At 58.7% G+C, this 15932-nt stretch overlaps 4 protein-coding genes across 4 annotated transcripts in view; 3 read left to right on the top strand and 1 right to left on the bottom strand.

Annotated features, from left to right (window-relative positions):
- Positions 1 to 4608, top strand: part of TGFA (transforming growth factor alpha) — a 7422-nt gene extending 2814 nt beyond the window's left edge. The window contains exons 2-6 of the mRNA XM_084302152.1: positions 486 to 539; positions 3272 to 3389; positions 3768 to 3917; positions 4011 to 4120; positions 4199 to 4608. Of these exons, the coding sequence (XP_084158278.1) occupies positions 486 to 539; positions 3272 to 3389; positions 3768 to 3917; positions 4011 to 4120; positions 4199 to 4206 (440 nt within the window). The 3' untranslated portion in view covers positions 4207 to 4608. The remainder of the gene's footprint in view (positions 1 to 485; positions 540 to 3271; positions 3390 to 3767; positions 3918 to 4010; positions 4121 to 4198) is intronic.
- A 2001-nt stretch (positions 4609 to 6609) lies between these two features.
- On the top strand, positions 6610 to 7825 carry FAM136A (family with sequence similarity 136 member A). The gene is made up of 3 exons (XM_084302384.1): positions 6610 to 6723; positions 7367 to 7507; positions 7611 to 7825. Exons 1-3 carry the CDS (start codon positions 6637 to 6639, stop codon positions 7797 to 7799), a joined length of 417 nt encoding a protein of 138 aa, XP_084158510.1. The 5' UTR covers positions 6610 to 6636; the 3' UTR covers positions 7800 to 7825.
- A 1288-nt stretch (positions 7826 to 9113) lies between these two features.
- SNRPG (small nuclear ribonucleoprotein polypeptide G) lies at positions 9114 to 10519 on the top strand. Its single transcript, XM_084302238.1, has 4 exons — positions 9114 to 9212; positions 9817 to 9839; positions 10052 to 10176; positions 10336 to 10519. Exons 1-4 carry the CDS (start codon positions 9181 to 9183, stop codon positions 10384 to 10386), a joined length of 231 nt encoding a protein of 76 aa, XP_084158364.1. The 5' UTR covers positions 9114 to 9180; the 3' UTR covers positions 10387 to 10519.
- A 1458-nt stretch (positions 10520 to 11977) lies between these two features.
- PCYOX1 (prenylcysteine oxidase 1) lies at positions 11978 to 15538 on the bottom strand. Its single transcript, XM_084302377.1, has 6 exons — positions 15399 to 15538; positions 15100 to 15306; positions 14650 to 14824; positions 13811 to 14022; positions 13295 to 13447; positions 11978 to 13023 (listed from the first exon to the last, which is right to left on the bottom strand). Exons 1-6 carry the CDS (start codon positions 15487 to 15489, stop codon positions 12365 to 12367), a joined length of 1497 nt encoding a protein of 498 aa, XP_084158503.1. The 5' UTR covers positions 15490 to 15538; the 3' UTR covers positions 11978 to 12364.
- Positions 15539 to 15932: the final 394 nt, after the last annotated feature.

Here is a 15932-nt window from a genome sequence, read left to right as displayed (position 1 = left end):
GCTTTCTGTGTGATTTAATTAAAGCCGTGCGAGTAATTGGGTCAAAGAGGGGTCTGCGGGCAGAGGTTGTGGGAGGCTCTGCTGCTCTCGGCTGGCTTCACACCCCGGGGCCGAGCCACCCGCTTAAACCCTCGGAGCCGGTGGGGCTTCCCAAACCCTTCTCCCTGCAAAAAGAGACAGTTTGGGGGCTGTGTGTCCTCGAGCAGGGATTTCGGCACCCACGGGCCGGGGGTGGCTGGAGAAGGGCTGAGGAGATGCTGGGCCACTTGGGCTCGCAGCCACGGCCCTGTGGTTGCCCAGGCTGGAGCTGGGGCGAGCAGGTGTCCTGCAGGTGCTGTGACAGCACAGCACACCCTGTGCTGCTTATCTTGGGATCCTCTTTAGGGTTTTTAGGGGAATTTTTTACTTCTTTTCTGAAGCCAAAAGAGTTTTTGTCCCAGCTGGGTTGGGACAGCTCCTCTGACCGCTCTCTTCTCTCTCCGCAGGCGTGCTGGTAGCCGTGTGCCATGCCCTGGAGAACACGACGTCGGCCCTGAGCGGTGAGTTTGTTACTCGCAATAATGCCACTGGAAAAGCAACAAAGAAAACCCAGCTGTGGTTTATCTGCTCTAACCCAGCCCACGATGGCTTCCTGCAGAGCCACGCGGGCTCCGGGTGGGCGCAGGAGCCCTGGCGAGCATCGGGGCTTGCGATGTGTCAGTGCCAGGGGCACGGCATCGTGGTGCTTGCGGTCAGGTTTCCCCTTCCTCCTCGTCGGGATGGGAGCACGTCGGTGATTTGGAGGTTTCCTGCTTGGTTTCCCTCACCGTGCTGCGGGCGCTGCGGTGCCGGTGCCGCAGGGGCAGGAGCGGAGAGCTCAGGGCTGCAGGGCACGGCCACACAGTGCGAATTCGGGGCGGTTTTCTCCGTTCAGGACCAGGCCTGTTCCCTGCAGCTATCCCAACAGAAAGCTTCGAGGATAAGCGATGCCCTGGTGCTGGCTGGAAGGAGAAAGGTTTTGCTGTGGTCAAGTTCTGGGGCAGCACCTTGCCCTGAGCCTCCGGAGGTGTGGTGTGAGCCTGGCTGCTCCATCTGAAACCAGCTGGAGCGTGAAATGCCGCTGGGGCGATGCCCAGGGTGCAGGAGCAGAGCCGAGTGCTGCCTGTTTTATTTTCCCTGGTTTGTAAAATGAGAGTTGTGCCGGAGCAGCAGCCCTGTGACCGGCTCGGCGTCCCAAACCGGGCGGTGTTCGGCAGGGGGGAGCGATGCAAGAGCTGCTCCGTGCTTGCTGCTGGGTTTGCAGCCTCCCACCCGAGGGAAAAGCAGTGCCAGACCCCGGGGAGCGAGGCAAAAGGGCTCTGCGGTGCTGATTTCCAAAACTCCCTCCTTGTGGGGGGCGCATGCTAGAGAGCAGACGCTTGCCACGTGGGGAAACCTGGTCCTGCTGCAGCCTTGTGGCAGATTCGGCCGGGAGCGGGGCAATTTGGGCACTGAGGCTGCAGGGTCTGCGATTTGGGAAGCCCTGGGGAGAGGAATTGCTTCCTCTCGCCCCCGAGGTGGGATGCTGCTCGCCAGCCGCCCCGCAGCTCCCTCAGGGCCGGTGCCTGACGCTGGCTCACGGCGGCACCGAGCCCTTCGCATCCGATAAATCGCTTCATTCATAAAAGCAGCACAATGGGGAGCCGGGAGCCTTCCCCTCTGTTTCTCCTCGCCGCTGTTTCTCCAGCTCAGGTTGGGGCAGAAGCAGCACGAGGCGGTTTTGCCGTGGGGATGGAGCCGGCTGCCGCGGCGTTTCGTGGTTTGTGGCTGCTCGAAGCGAAGCAGCCTCGGCAGGACCGCGAGCGGCCCGTTTCCTCCGGCACCGGGTTAAAAAGCAGCCACGGCTCCTGGCAGGGATCTGAAACCTCTCCGGGCTGGGAAAACCGATGGGTCAGCCGCGCTCGCCAGCACGTGGCAAAGGAAAGCGGCTCCCCAAGCACCAGAGCAAGCGTCTGGCTGGGCATCGACGGGGCAGGAGGTGAAGCTGAGCCCCACAAACCCAAAAACGGCCGGAGCTGGGGCACTGGGACCTGGGCCAGGGCTCGGTGGTGCTGCCCGCGCCGTGGCTGCAATGTGGCCGGCAGCTGCGAGCGCCGGCGGCTGCTTAATGCGAGCCAGGAGGGCCAGGAGGACGCGGTGCCCCCGCGGGTGCTGAACGCCTCCGAGCCGTCCCTACCGGTGCTGTTCCAGGTCCCTGCGAGATGTTTTTCCCCCTGGGATGCGGTGCAGGGGGTGAACAAGGCTTTTTTTCCCCTGATAATTTGGGGTTTTGGAGGATGGAGTGGTGCGTGCAGGATGCTCAGGGGCTGGCACATCTCATCCCCATCCGTCTGTGCCGCTCGGGCACCTCTTCCCGTGAGCACAGCCGGTGGCTGGGCTGCAAAAACTTGGGATGAACTCCCTTAAGGCTTGCCTGTGTGCATGAAAATCCCCCCAAAGGGCTGTTTTTTTGTAGGGCTGGGGAGGGTGAAGTCATGAGCAGGGAGGGACCGGGCTCTCCTAGATGAAACCACCCCCGAGGATGGGGTTTTTGTGGCGAGGGGCTCGATGCGCTGCAGCTTTCATCTCGCAGAGGAAACATCCCAGAGCAGTCGGGGACTTCAACCGCTGCCCGCGCTGGGTTTCGGCGATGCCATCGTGAAGCCAGCAGCCTTTTTCCAAAAACAAAACCAAATCCCAGCTCCTGGCTACCCGAGGATGCTGCCCTGGGACCCACCTTGGGGATCCGAGCATCTCCCCGGGCCCGTGCGGGGTCTCTGCTCGCTGCGCCTCACGCAGGACCCGGAAGCATTCGGCAGACGTGGGTTTAATTACCCCGGCCTGCCATAAATTCACGGCAACAGGAACTTGAGGTGGCTTTGAAACGACAGCGATCGGATGTGCTTTTATGCGAGGGCTAATCCGAAAGCAGGATATTTGTTTTCCGTCTCTGCTGCGGAGGATAATTTAAACCAGCGCGGGGCGTAATGGAAACCAGCATCCCCGGCGCGCGGCGCTGCTCCCTCCCCAAATTCGGGGCCGGGGCAGACCCGAGGCTGTTGGTTAACTCTCTCCACCCCTGTTTTAAGCTTTAAGCTCTTTAGTAAATTCCTCTAGTGCCTGCGAGGCTTATTTCCCACGGGGGGGCTCGGGTAGGACTGATGTGGGCTCATTTTGGTGGACGGAGACATCCAGCAGTCACGCCAAAATAGCAAAAAAATACCTTTTTTTTAATTTCTTTCTATTTTTCATCCTATTTTTCTCCCTGCTGCAGGTCCACCAGTGGCGGCGGCGGTGCGGTCCCACTTCAATGAGTGCCCCGACTCCCACAGCCAGTTCTGCTTCCACGGGACCTGCCGCTTCCTCGTGCAGGAGGACAAGCCGGCGTGCGTGTAAGAGCCGCTTCGGAGAGGGGGGAGAACGGTACTGAGCCCCCCAAGAAGTGCCTCGGAGCACAAATTTGGCTTTGGAGCGAGGATGAGGAGCTGCAGAGCCACCAAGGGATGATCCCGAGGACCTGCTGGTGCCACAGGATGATCTGGGGGTGCTGCCATATGGGGTGGGGGGTGACAAAATCCCAGCTGCAGCACCACGGGGTGGCACGTGCCCCGTTCCGCGGGGTGCCGACACCACCCCTAACTTCAGCGTGGGTTTGGCTGGGAAAAAGCACCCCGAACGCACAGTTTCTGCTTGAAATTTCCCCAAAGGGGTGGGACTTGAACCCGTCCCTGCCATCCAGGGGTGACACTGCTGTCCTCGTCCCGCTGCAGGTGCCACTCGGGGTACGTGGGGACGCGCTGCGAGCACGCCGACCTCCTGGCCGTGGTGGCCGCCAACCAGAAGAAGCAGACGATCACCGCCCTGGTGGTGGTGGCCGTGGTGGCCTCGGTCGTGCTCATCGCCGTCTGCGTACTCATACAGTGAGTAAGGGGGCCCCACGGCTCCCGATGGGGACATTTGGGGTGCGACGCAGGACCCCAAACCTCAATCACCGCCTCCCTTTTGTCCTGCAGCTGCTGCCGGCTGCGGAAGCGCTGCGGGTGCTGCCGGGAACCCCTCTGCGGCCAGGAGAAGCCGGCCGGGCTCCTGAAGGGCGGCGCGTCCTGCTGCCACGCCGAGACGGGTACGGGACGGCACCGGGGTTGGGCGGGCACGGCGGGCCCCCCCCTGACCCCGCTCCCTCCTTCTTCTTCTCCTGCAGTCGTCTGACGCAGCCGGAGCTGCCGCAGCCGAGCCAGGACGCCGCGCCGGGAATGAACACAGCTTTTTTCCTTCGTTTTCCCTGTTTTTTTCCCCTTTCTTCTTCTTTTTTCTTTATTTTCCTTTTTTTTTTATTTTTATTTTCCTGGTTTTTTTTTCCTCCCCACCGTGGGGGATGGCAGCAAGCCCCGCAGAGGGCCCACATCCCCCTTCCCCAAGGTGACGGCAGCGGGGGAACCGACGCAGCGGGTGCTGGCAGAGGAGGAGCTCCCAGTGCCTCCCAGTACCTCCCAGTGCCTCCCGCTCCATTCGACAATCCAGCTCCCACTGCCGTCCGTCCCCACCGCCAGAGCTTTCAGCCCAGAGTGCTGGAAATGGGGGAAAACGCCCCAAAATCCTGCCTGCTGCGGAACCGGCCCCTGGAAAGCTTAATTTGTGTTTCTGGTTGTTGTTTTTTTCCTTCAAACGCTCTTTTTTTTTTTTCTCTTCTTTTTTAACCAAAAGGCAAAAAGAGAACCCAAACCCAGCCGAGCGCCGGGTCACTGGGTTTATTTTTCTACGAGCGTGCCTGCTGGAAAAAAAAAGTGCCGCCGAGCCCTCAGCTCGGCAATCCTCCAAAGCCCCAACGCCGCATGGACCTTTGGGGACAGATCTGCTCTTTTTAGGACGAATAAAACCGAACCGTAATCCTAGGGAACCTCCTCAAACCGGTGCTCTAACCTCCCGTCGACTCGTTAATCCTTTCCGTAGTCTTTATCATAACCGACCTGAAGCTTTTTTGGTTTTGTTTTGTTTTGTTTTCTTGGTTTTGTTTTTTTTTTTTGTTTTGTTTTTTTGTTTTTTTTTTTTTTTAGTCATGGTTACTCTGTCTTCTGTATATGTTGCACTGAAAGTTAATATTTAATGTTTTAATTTATTTTGTGTGGTTTAAATTAATTTTGATTTCTATAATATGTTATTGTGATCGGCTGTCCTGTTATTATTTTTTCCCTTCCCCCCTCCCCCTAATATACCTGGATTAGAGTTATTTAAGTGATATAAAGGACACTTTTTTCAGAAGGCTGTGCCTGGGCTCTGGTGTTGTGCTCACGGTTTGGTTTCTGGGGGGAGTTGAGTCCCTTTTGGGGTTTTTCTTTTTTGCTCTAAGCTCCAGGGTGGCAGCCCCTGAAGGAAGTTGCTTGCAGCTCTTTAGGGGCAGCAACGCGGCGTCACCACCCTGCAGCGATGGAAACAACGGCAACGTTTGCACCTTGGACTTACAAAGTAACAGGGGGGCCCTGCGGGACCCCGGCTGCATTTTGGGGTCTGGGATGGGATAAATGGGGTTGTGCGTGCATGCTGGTGCTCCGCCGTGTCCGCCAGCTCCCGCAGCCTCCTGCTGGCTCATGCATTCTCCGGATTTTTGCCCCACGCCGTCATGGTGGTGGCTCCGGGCGCGGGCGGGCCGGGGCTGGCGGTGGCTCTGAACTGAGGCTGTGGCCACCAGCCCAGGAGCAGGATGAGGCCGCGGGGGCTCAGTGCAGCGCTGGGGGGGGGTTGAAGGGTTTGGTAAAGGTTCAGCACCGAGAGTCAGGCAGGGTGAGACCAGCCCTTGCTCTGTGGTGCTGTACGGGCATTGCATCACGGGCTGGGTGTTGCATCAGGGTGTGCACGTTGCATGGGGGGGGCACAGCAGTGCAATATGTTACAGAGCAGCACTGCATGGTACAGGGGTGCAAAGCAGCATGGCGTGCAGCAGCACAGCATTGCACGGGCATGCAGCATTGCATCTCGTGCAGTACAGTGCACTGGTGCAGCATTGCACACCACTGTAGCATTGCACGGTGTGCAGCATTGCACGACATGCACTATTGCACACCGTTACAGCATCACACATCCTTACAGTGCTGCACAGCGTGCAGCATCACCCAACAGTGTGGCATTGCGCAGCATGCAGCGTTACACACCGTCACAGCACTGCACGCTGTTGCAGTGTTGCACGCTGTTATACTGCTGCAAGGTGCTGCAGCGTTGCATGCTTTGCAGCATTGTGCATGGTTACAGCGCTATGCACAGTTGCAATGTTGCATGCTGCTGAAACGTTGCATGCCATTGCCTCATTCTGCACTGTTGCAGCATTGCACACGGTTATAGCACTGCATACTGTTGCAGCGTTGCACACCATTACAGCCTTGCATGTCGCTGCAGCATTGCACATCATCGCACAGTTGCACGCTGCTGCAGCGTTGCAAGCCTTTGCAATACTGCACGCCGTTGCACACCCTTGCAGCTTTGCACAGCGGGTGCCGCCGGGGCTCTCCCCGCCCTTTTCCCCATCCCTGCAGGGCGGTGCCGGGGCTCCCCCCGCCCTCTCCCTCCCCTCCCCTTTTCCCTCCCCTTCCCCTCCCCTTCCCCTCTTCCCCCCGCCCCGGGGGCGGTGCTGCCGGGGCCGGCCCGGGCATGGCGGAGGAGGCTCAGGGCAGGGTGCAGGCGGCGGTGGAGAGCGCGGTGCAGGAGCTGGAGCGGGACAGCATCCGCGGCATGCAGGTACCCCCAGGGGCCCCCCCGCGCCCCCCCATCCTCTCCGAGTTACCCCTGCTCGAGCAAAGCCCCCCCGGCCCGTGCAGTTCTTGCCCCCCCCATGCAACCTCTTCGGCTCTCCCGTGCATGCCTGCTGCACGCCCAGAGCCCCCCAGTACAAGCCCAGTGCCTCCCAGTCCAAGCCCAGAGTCCCCAAAGTGCCTGCCCTGTGCAACCTGTGTGCTCTCCAATTGCTTGCCCAGTACAATCTTTGTGCCCCCCGAGTGCATGCCCTGTGTAAGCTCTCGGTCTCCCCCCAACCCTGTGCAAGGCTGTGCAACCCCCCAGCATGTCCTGTGCACATTTTGTGCCCCCCCTTCCCTCTGCAGCTCATGCTTTCTGCAACCTTTGTGCCCCCCAAGTGCATGCCCTGTGTAAGCTCTCTGTCTCCCCCCACCCTGTGCAAGGTTTGTGCCCCCCCCCCATGCTCTCTGCAAGTTTTGTGCCCCCCCAGTGCACCCCCACACCCCCCAAGTGCCCAAGGGGGTCGCACCCAGCTCCATGCACAGCAGCACCGTGGGCTCTGCCTGCTGCAAGGCGCTCACACAAAGTGGGGGGCTTCCCTGGGGGGGGGGGGGGGCTGCACCTTGCTGACCCCATCTCTTTGCAGGGAGCCATGTTCCGGTGCAGCGCCCGGTGCTGCGAGAACAGCACGGCCTCCATGCAGCAGGTGCAGCAGTGCATCGAGCGGTGCCACGCGCCCCTGGCCCAGGCACAAGCCATCGTCACCGGTGAGCTGGAGCGCTTCCAGGTGAGGAACAACACAACCACGGTGCGGAGCAGGGTGCACAGCACCGGTGGGGGGCTGCCTGAGCCTGCTGACCCCCTTTCTATGTCCCCTTGTCCCCGTGCAGGACCGCCTGAGCCGCTGCACGCTGCATTGCAACGACAAAGCCAAGGACGCGCTGGAGGCGGGCGGCACGGAGGCGCGGGTGCGCGCCCAGCTTGACGCCTGCGTGGCCGCCTGCGGGGACGACCACCTGCGCCTCATCCCCGCCATGGCCAAGAAGATGAAGGACAGCCTGGCCGCCCTCCGGCAGTAGCGGGGCGCCAGGGGCGGCGCGCTCATTAAAGGCGAGGAGCCACACTCGGCCTGCTTGCGGGGTCAGGGGGAGCGCGGGGGTGCTCAGGGGGCTGCAGCCCTCTGGGGGGGGGCTCCTGCAGCAGCAGCCGTGCAGGGGGAGCTGTGCAGATGTGCAACGGATCGGGTGATGCCTTTGTACGGTGTAGGGTGAGCCCCCACAGTGTGCACAGTGGGTGCATTTGGTGATGGTTGCATGTGTGCAAGGTGCCCCCTGTGTGTGTGTGTGTGCAATGGAGGGGTGATCCCTGTGCAGGTGTGCAATGGAGGCGTGGCCCCTGTGTGTGTGCTGAGCACAGCCTGCACATGGGTAGGCTGACCATCGGTGTGTGTGCATGGGGCAGGACAGCAGTGTGTGTGTGTGCAATGTGGGAGGTGCAATAAAGCGCAGTACGGCAAGTGAAACGATGTGCAATACAGTTGGTGCAGTAGAGTGCAATGCAGGGGGCATGCATTAACATCCGATGCAGGGTACGTGCAATGCAGCAGCTGCCTTAGTGTTCAATACAGCAGGTGTGCAGTGCAGTAGGTGTGTTATGTAGGGTGCATGCTGTGCAGTGGATGCAGTAACATGCATTGCAGTGGGTGTGCAATGCAGGGAGTTCACAATGGGGCAGGTGCGCAATGCAGTGGGTGCAATAACGTGCAATGCAGTGGGTGTGCTGTACAGGTGTGTGCAACGCAGTGGGTGCAATAACTTGCAGTGGGTGTGCTGTACAGTTGTGTGCAATGCAGGGGTGCATTAAAGTGCAATGTAGTGGATGCAGTAACTTGCAATGCAGCAGGCATGCAATGCAGCGGGTGCAAAAAATGTAACAGCAGACCACAACGCAGCAAGGGTGTAATAATGTGCAATGCAGCAGGGGTGCAACGCAGGGTGCAACAACATGCAACACGGTGGGGTTGCAATGCAGCAGGGGTGCAATGCAGGAAGCAATAACGTGCAATGCAGCAGGTGCAAGAATGTGCAATGCAGCAGCTGTGCAATGCAGGGTGCGTGCAGTGCAGGGTGCAGTAAAGTGCAATGCAGCGGCTGTGCAATGCCCGGTGCAATGCCCCCTTTGCAGCCGGCGGTGCCGCCGCGCGCCCAGCGCCACGTGCCGCGGCGCCACGTGCAGGGCTACGCCGCGCGCCTGCACCTCCCCCCCCCCACCCACCGCCGCCGCTGATTGGCTGCCGGGAAGGCGCGAAGGGCGGGGGGGCGGGGCGGGCGGCGAGGGGCGAGCGCGATTGGCGGAGGGCTCGGGGGGCGGGCGCGATTGGCCGAGGCGGGCGGCGTGCTGACGTCAGAGCGCGGCGCGGGCGGCTGCGTGAGTGAGGGCCGGCGGCGCTGAGGGGACGCCATGAGCAAGGCGCACCCGCCAGAGCTGAAGAAGTGAGCGCGGGGCCGGGACGGGACCGGGACGGGACGGGGGGCACCGGGAGGCACCGGGAGGGGCTGCGGGGCCGGGGGGGGATGGAAAAATTGAGGGGGGGCGGGCACGGAGCCGCCCGCTGGGCTCCCGGCATGCCCCGCGGCCCGGTGTCATGGCGGCCGTGCCCCCCCCCGACCCCTTTTCTCCTCAGACCCCCCCCCACCCCCTAAACTTACCCCTCAGACCACCCCCGTTTCCCCCAGATTCCTCCCCAGACCACCCCTGTTTCTCCTCGGACCCACCCCACGTTCCCCCAGACCCCACCCCCTTAGGACTCCCCCCTCAGATCCCCCTGTCACACTCCCCTTTTCCCTCAGACTCTCCCCTTTCCCCTATAATCCCCCCTCAGACTCCCCTTTTTCCCCTATACTCCACCCTCAGACCCCCCCCTTTTCTCTCAGACCCCCCCCCTTTCCCTTATACTCCCCCTAGACCCCTCTCTTCCCCCTAGGCCCCTCCCCATTCCCCCTCAGGTTCCCCCCTTCCCCCCCAGCCCCTCTCCCTTCCCCCTATCCCTCCCCACACACCTCAGCACCTCTCACCTCCTCTCCGTTTTCATTGCAGGTTCATGGACAAGAAGCTCTCACGTGAGTCCCGGCACCGCGCTGTGTCCCCATATCACCCCCCTTGAGCCCCGTTAATGCCAACCCACATCCCATCTCCTGCTTTAAGGAGTTTTTTTGGCCCCACGGCGATGCGATGCTCTAATTTCCCCTCACACACTAAAAAATAAACACATAGAAGTTCCCTTGCGGGGAGAGCAGCTGCCTGCCCTTTACACCCAACGCGTTTCTTGCAGTGAAGCTGAACGGCGGCCGCCACGTGCAGGGCATTCTGCGGGGCTTCGATCCCTTCATGAACCTGGTCATCGATGAGTGCGTGGAGATGGCGCAGGGAGGGCAGCAGAACAACATTGGCATGGTGGTGAGTGCTGCGGGCAGGGGGCACCAAACTCTGCACCACTGCACAAACTTTAATCAATTGTGTCCAAAAAAGCCACGTTTTAAAAAGCCACAACTCCTGTGTCCAAAAAAAAGCCACATTTTAGACTGTCACCTCACTGCTCTCGCCTTCTCTTCGCAGGTAATACGAGGGAACAGCATCATCATGCTGGAAGCTTTGGAGCGAGTGTAGAGCCAGTGAAACCCGCTGTGACGAGACCGAACCCGCCCTGTTTTGTGTACCCCTTTCCCTGAACCTGGAGTGAAGCGTTCAGGAGTGTAAACTTATTTTTTTTTTTTAATAAATTTTGTAATGGTTGAAGTAATTCGTGTGAGTTGGACTTTTTGTGTAGCCAGAGCGTGACTTTTGTGAGCAGAGCAGTGTGTTGGTAGCTTTAAACCTCAGGGAACACTCAGGATGCTAAATCTCTCCAAGAGGATGTCAAAATGGCTCTACCTTTGGTTTTCTTCCCTAAAAAACAGGCAACAAAGCTGAGCCTTGTTCACGGGGTCTCGATTGCCAAGAAAACGGTAAATTCCCTTCTGCTGATAGTGCCAGAGAGCGTTTGTGCTCAAGGGGGCTGCCTGGCAGGAGGAAATGATTTAAATAAAGGTTTTTAAATAACATTTTTGCTCTCTCTCTGCTCCGTGGCATCACTGAGGCCGGTTTGTGCCAACACTCTGGGACAATGTTGGTGCTTGTGGTGCATGCCCAGGGCCTGCAGAAACATTGGGAGCTTCCTAAACAAAACTTGGCCTTTTTGGGGTGGTTTTGTGAGCCAGTCAATGCCCCTTCCAGGTCCTCAGTGAACAGGACTTTTTTTTCAGGTCCTTTTTTGTTACTTTTTTTAACAAACCTTTTCCTCCAGCCCTCCCTGGCTACGTGACATTTTCGGGAGCCCGCTATGTACAACACCGCAGGCAGGCGCCTGGGCTGAGTATGTAACCCATAAATATTTAGGTACCCATCATATAGATGAGTATAAATATTTAGTTTGCTTTCCAGCCCCTCCACGGGGCGGCTTCCAGAAGCTGGAAGCCTTCAAACAGCGCAGAAGGAGAAAAGCAGGGACAGAAGCAGCAACTTGGATGCAATAAATACGACCCCAGCTGAATTCCTCTGGTAGTAGGCAGGTTTACAAGCGTACAGCTGCCTTTTTGTCCTGCAATTTAGCTTTAATTAGCTAAATTCATCACTCCTAGCATGAGACAGTGCTCGTGGTGGCCTGCTGCTGAGCCTGAGCTCTCCAGGTGAGCGCAGCCTCGCCCCTGCAGCTAACTAACAGGCAATTAATTAACTTGTTCTCCATCAGGGAGGAGTTCCTGTCCAGAAATCTGGGATTAGCCGCTAGCACTGACGTTATTCCTTCAGTTCTCAGCCCTGCAGCGCTCGCTGAGGATGACTACACCGCTACGTGGCTGATGAAGGCCCGGCAGCAGCTCCGTGAGAGCGCAGCGCAACCCAGACAGAGCTCCAGGCGACGCCTCCAGCTCCCTCCGAACCATCACGTTCATTTTATTTTAATGACAACCCGGTGCTTTCTGCGTAGTCGGACGTGGTTGAGGTGTCGCAGCAGCGTTAGGTACGGTCAAGGGGACAGAAAGGCTTCTCCCGAAAAGTTCAGCCGCTAAAACCAAGCGGGGCCCTGCTGTAGGCAGCTAAACCTTGACAAAAAGCGGGCGTTTTGCCTGCTTCCCACCCATTTTGGCAACTCGCCCAACTCCCTTAGCTAGAAGCAGACCCATCTCCCCCCCCTCCCCCCCAGCTCACGGTACTTCTGGATGCAAATTAAAAGTTAAAAACGAAGCCACGATTTCCACTGCACCAGGCCCACCCCAAGAGCTAACTACTTGATAGATCCCCCCAAAAAAAAAGGTCCAGGCAGAAGAGTTCAGGGCCGAGACGTTGATTTTTTTTCCCCAACTGAAGGAAATCGACACACACAGGTCTGGGGGGGGGCTCAGCTGAGCACAGCGATGCAGATCTGGGGTTGGGCAGGCTCCTCAACGAGAAGGACACTTTAGGGTCAACGTGGCATTTACAGCTTGGGGGCAGAGCGAGTGTTTTGCATGAGAGCGCTCGTTTAAAGCGCTTGCCACCTTTTAATTACCACTCCAATCAAGCAGAGGCAGCTGGATGGCCTCAGGTCTGAGCGAGGCGCTCCTCGGGCTCAGAGCTCCGTCTTCAGCTTCTCGTGCAAATCCTCCTGGTCAATCTTGTCGGCGTTGCCGTACCAGCGGTGGTAGGCGAGCAGCGCCGCGTTCTTGGCCGCGATGGCGCTCATCTCCATGGCGCTGGCGGCCCACTCGATGCCGTTGAGGTAGTAGAGCTGCTCGTGGAGGATGATCGGGGGTAACGGCTCCGGGGGGCTGTAGTGAGGGTACGCCAGCCACTTCTTCACCTTGACCGAGTCGTAGGAGGAGAAGAGCAAGCTGAGCTGCTCTTTGGTGAGCACTTCCTTGGAAAACACCTTCCAGACGGCCGACTGCAGGGGCAGCTTTCCTCCCTCGCCCTTTTTTTCCACCGGAGACACCACCCCTAAGCTGTTGATGAAGAGTTTGGGATTCTCCGTGGTGAAAATGGCACCAAAACGAAAGGCGGAAGGGTCCTGGTAACCGAAGAAGGAGGCGTTTAAGCGCCCGTGCACCAAGGTCACCACGGTCTGGTGGTACGGGCTGGAGAACTCGGGGACGGGAGGGTTGAAGTTCTTGAAGGTGATGTTGGCCATCCTGCGGTTCAGCGGAGCAGCGATGACGACGATGTCGTACGTGTCCCCCGTCACCCCCGCCGTCGTGTTGTAGGTGACCTGGTAGAGCTTCACGGGGTCCCCTGGGGAGGAGAGAAGAGCTCAGTCATCCCGTTTCACCGCTGGGGGAAATCCCAGCGTCCTTCCCACTTTTGAATCCCATCCCACTGGTGTTTATTACGCTTTGTTGTCAGCTGAAGCTTTTTGAAGTATTACACGCTCAGCTTGTGATCTCTGGCTTTGAACAGAGCCCAGCTTTTTCATTTTAAAAGACCAAAGAAAGGCTTTGGTCTGACCAAGCTGCAGCTGAGCAATGTTCTCCCCCCCGCCAAAGGGAAAACAAATGCAACTCACCTGTGGATCTGGGTCTGGTTTTGGGCTCTATGGACAAAACCGTTCCGGAGATAACTTCTGCTTTTGAGGCGTAGATGAGGCCAGTGCAGACGAGTTTGTTTCCCCCTTTTACTGACCAAAGGCCCGATTCTGCCCCTGCCAGAGACACAGCACCTACAAGGAAACCACGATCATTAGCACTACTTATCCAGCACCAGTCTGTAGGGAAATGCTTGAGGCAGCAAGTGGAAAATTAAAGGAAACGGTGTCCCATCGGGACACAGAGCTTGCTTAATGACAGGGCTAAGTAGGTCACTTAGCAAGCGATTGCTCATTTGCCAGAGTAACCCAGTAACCCAGCCAGGGAGGGCAGCGGAAGGAATCGTTCTGCGATAGGAAATAAATAAATGGGTTGCTGCCAGCCCAGCCCAGGAAGCAGGAACCCCAACACACACGGTATGAAGAGCACGAGGTCACCAGGACATCATTCCGTCCCATGTGCCCCTTTTCCCAGGGGGAGGACCTCGAAACACCCACCTACAAACCCGTTTATGTTGACACCTTGCCCGTAATCGACTCTCATGGTCGGGCAAACCACCTCGTTTATGAACTTGTGGGAGAAGCTGGCCTTCTGCATGGCTTCATCGATGGTTTGGTTCAGTATCTGGGTGAAATCGTTCCCTCCGAGGGCGTGAAGGAGCCGCTCGTTGCTGCTGAAGGTGTAGTCGTACGTCTGGTAGCGATAGATCCTTTAACGGGAGAAAAGGAAATACGCTCGCACCAGCTGCACAACACGTGCACCAGCCAAGGAGCTCTTATCGTGGAAACAGAATTCAAGCGTTCAGTTGCTGTTAATTATCTGCTGCCCTTGGAAAATGAAAAGAATCTCACGGTGCCTCCTGGGGTAGGGCTCCCGAGAGCCTTTGAAGGGAGCAGCAGGGCTCATACTTCCAGCCATGACCTAGCCTAAGTGGTAACAGGTCTAAAGAGAGCCCATTTTCAATCCCCTCACCTTTCCTAACCAAAGCACGTTGTGCACTGCTACAAATTCAACGACCTTTAGCACCCAGGTGCCAGAGCCATGGAACGTCTGATCCCCAACCCACGTTTCTGCCGGCAGCACGTTGCCTCATCTCCTTTGAGATTACAGGACTTACCTCAATCTTCCTCCTCGGGAAAAGATTACCAACAGAAAGAGAGCAACCAGAGCCTTGTTTCTCAGCGCCAACGGGACGATTTCACCCATTTTTGCAACTTGGCAGGCACTGCACCCACGCCATCAGCCAGGAACCTTGTCCTCCCTAACGCTCCTGCCACTCGTAAGTAACGTCCAGCGCTCAGCACGTGGCTTCCAGCCACCGAGGTGGCTTCCTTACCGCATGAACTTGTCCAGGATGTCTTCCACCCACATATACATTCGCAGGGGGTTGAGGCCGTAGTGCCAGAGGAGCTTGAGGACGTTGATGATGTACCAGCTGCTCTCCTCGAAGACGAACTCCTCTCCGTTGTAAACGCCCGCGAGGCCGCTGGAGACGGGGGCAGCGGAGAGACCTTGAGAAAAGGGGTGGGAAAAAAAAGGTTATTTAGTGAGGTTGGAATTTCAGGGCTTGGATTTTAGCTTCCTGAGGGGATTTTAGCTTCAGCTGGATGTTATGATTTGGTCCCGGAGCTGTCATAAAGAAGGGAAGGAGTTTGTTTATCTGCAGCCCCCCAGTAAAAGGGGCCCCACCTGCCTCAGACGAGCGTGTGGAATCGCTGGGGAGCTTCATGAGGGGGATTTTTAGGGTCGGGGAGGGGGAAAATAACAAAGCTTCGCCCTGGCTCACCCAGCTCCTTGACGAAGTGCTTCATGTGCAGGTTGAGGGGGTGCAGGACCGAGCCCCCCGCCTCGTAGCTCTCTCCCTCCACCTCCAGCGTGGCCAGGCGGCCTCCCACCGCCTCCCTCTCCAGCACCTCGATCCGGACGCCTCTCCCGAACTTCTCCCGGAGGAAATAAGCCGCCGCCGTGCCCCCGATGCCGCCACCGACCACGGCTGTGAGGAAGAGGAGCCATGAGGAGGAGGAGGAGGAAGGCAGCGCGGAGCCCCCTCAGAACCCCCTCCCGGCCCCACAACCCCGCCGTTACCGATCCTCCCGGGGGCACCGCTCTGCTCCCCTCGGCCCAGGGCGGCCGGGGAGAGGGCGGCGAGGAGCAGCAGGAGGCTGGCGGCCGGCATGGCGCTGCGCGGGGCCGGGCCGGGCCGGGCCGAGCCGTGGGGCCGAGGCGGGGCGGAGCAGGGTTAAAGGCGGCGGGGCGGGGGCTGGGCAGCAGCCGCGCCGCTGGTGTAGTGGTATCATGCAAGATTCCCATTCTTGCGACCCGGGTTCGATTCCCGGGCGGCGCACCCCTCTTTTACCCCTTTCTTTTTCTACTTTATTTTATTTTTTTATTCTTTTCGTTGCCTGAGGAAGACGCGGGGACACTTTTTAACCCCATAACACCGAGACGGGGGCACAAAAACCAACGATAATCCCCCAATTAAACGGGAACCGGGAGCAAAGCGCATGCGCACAACCGCCGCCTCCCCCCCTCCCCTTTTATCCCCCCTCACGTCTCTTCCCCGCGCGCACGCGCACGCTGAGGTGGCGCGGGGCGCTCGTGCGCCTGCGCCGCCGCCGG

The sequence above is a fragment of the Netta rufina genome, assembly GCF_964035555.1.
Source record: "Netta rufina genome assembly, chromosome: 27".
NCBI lineage: Eukaryota > Metazoa > Chordata > Aves > Anseriformes > Anatidae > Netta > Netta rufina.
This window is presented reverse-complemented; position numbering and strand designations above follow the sequence as displayed.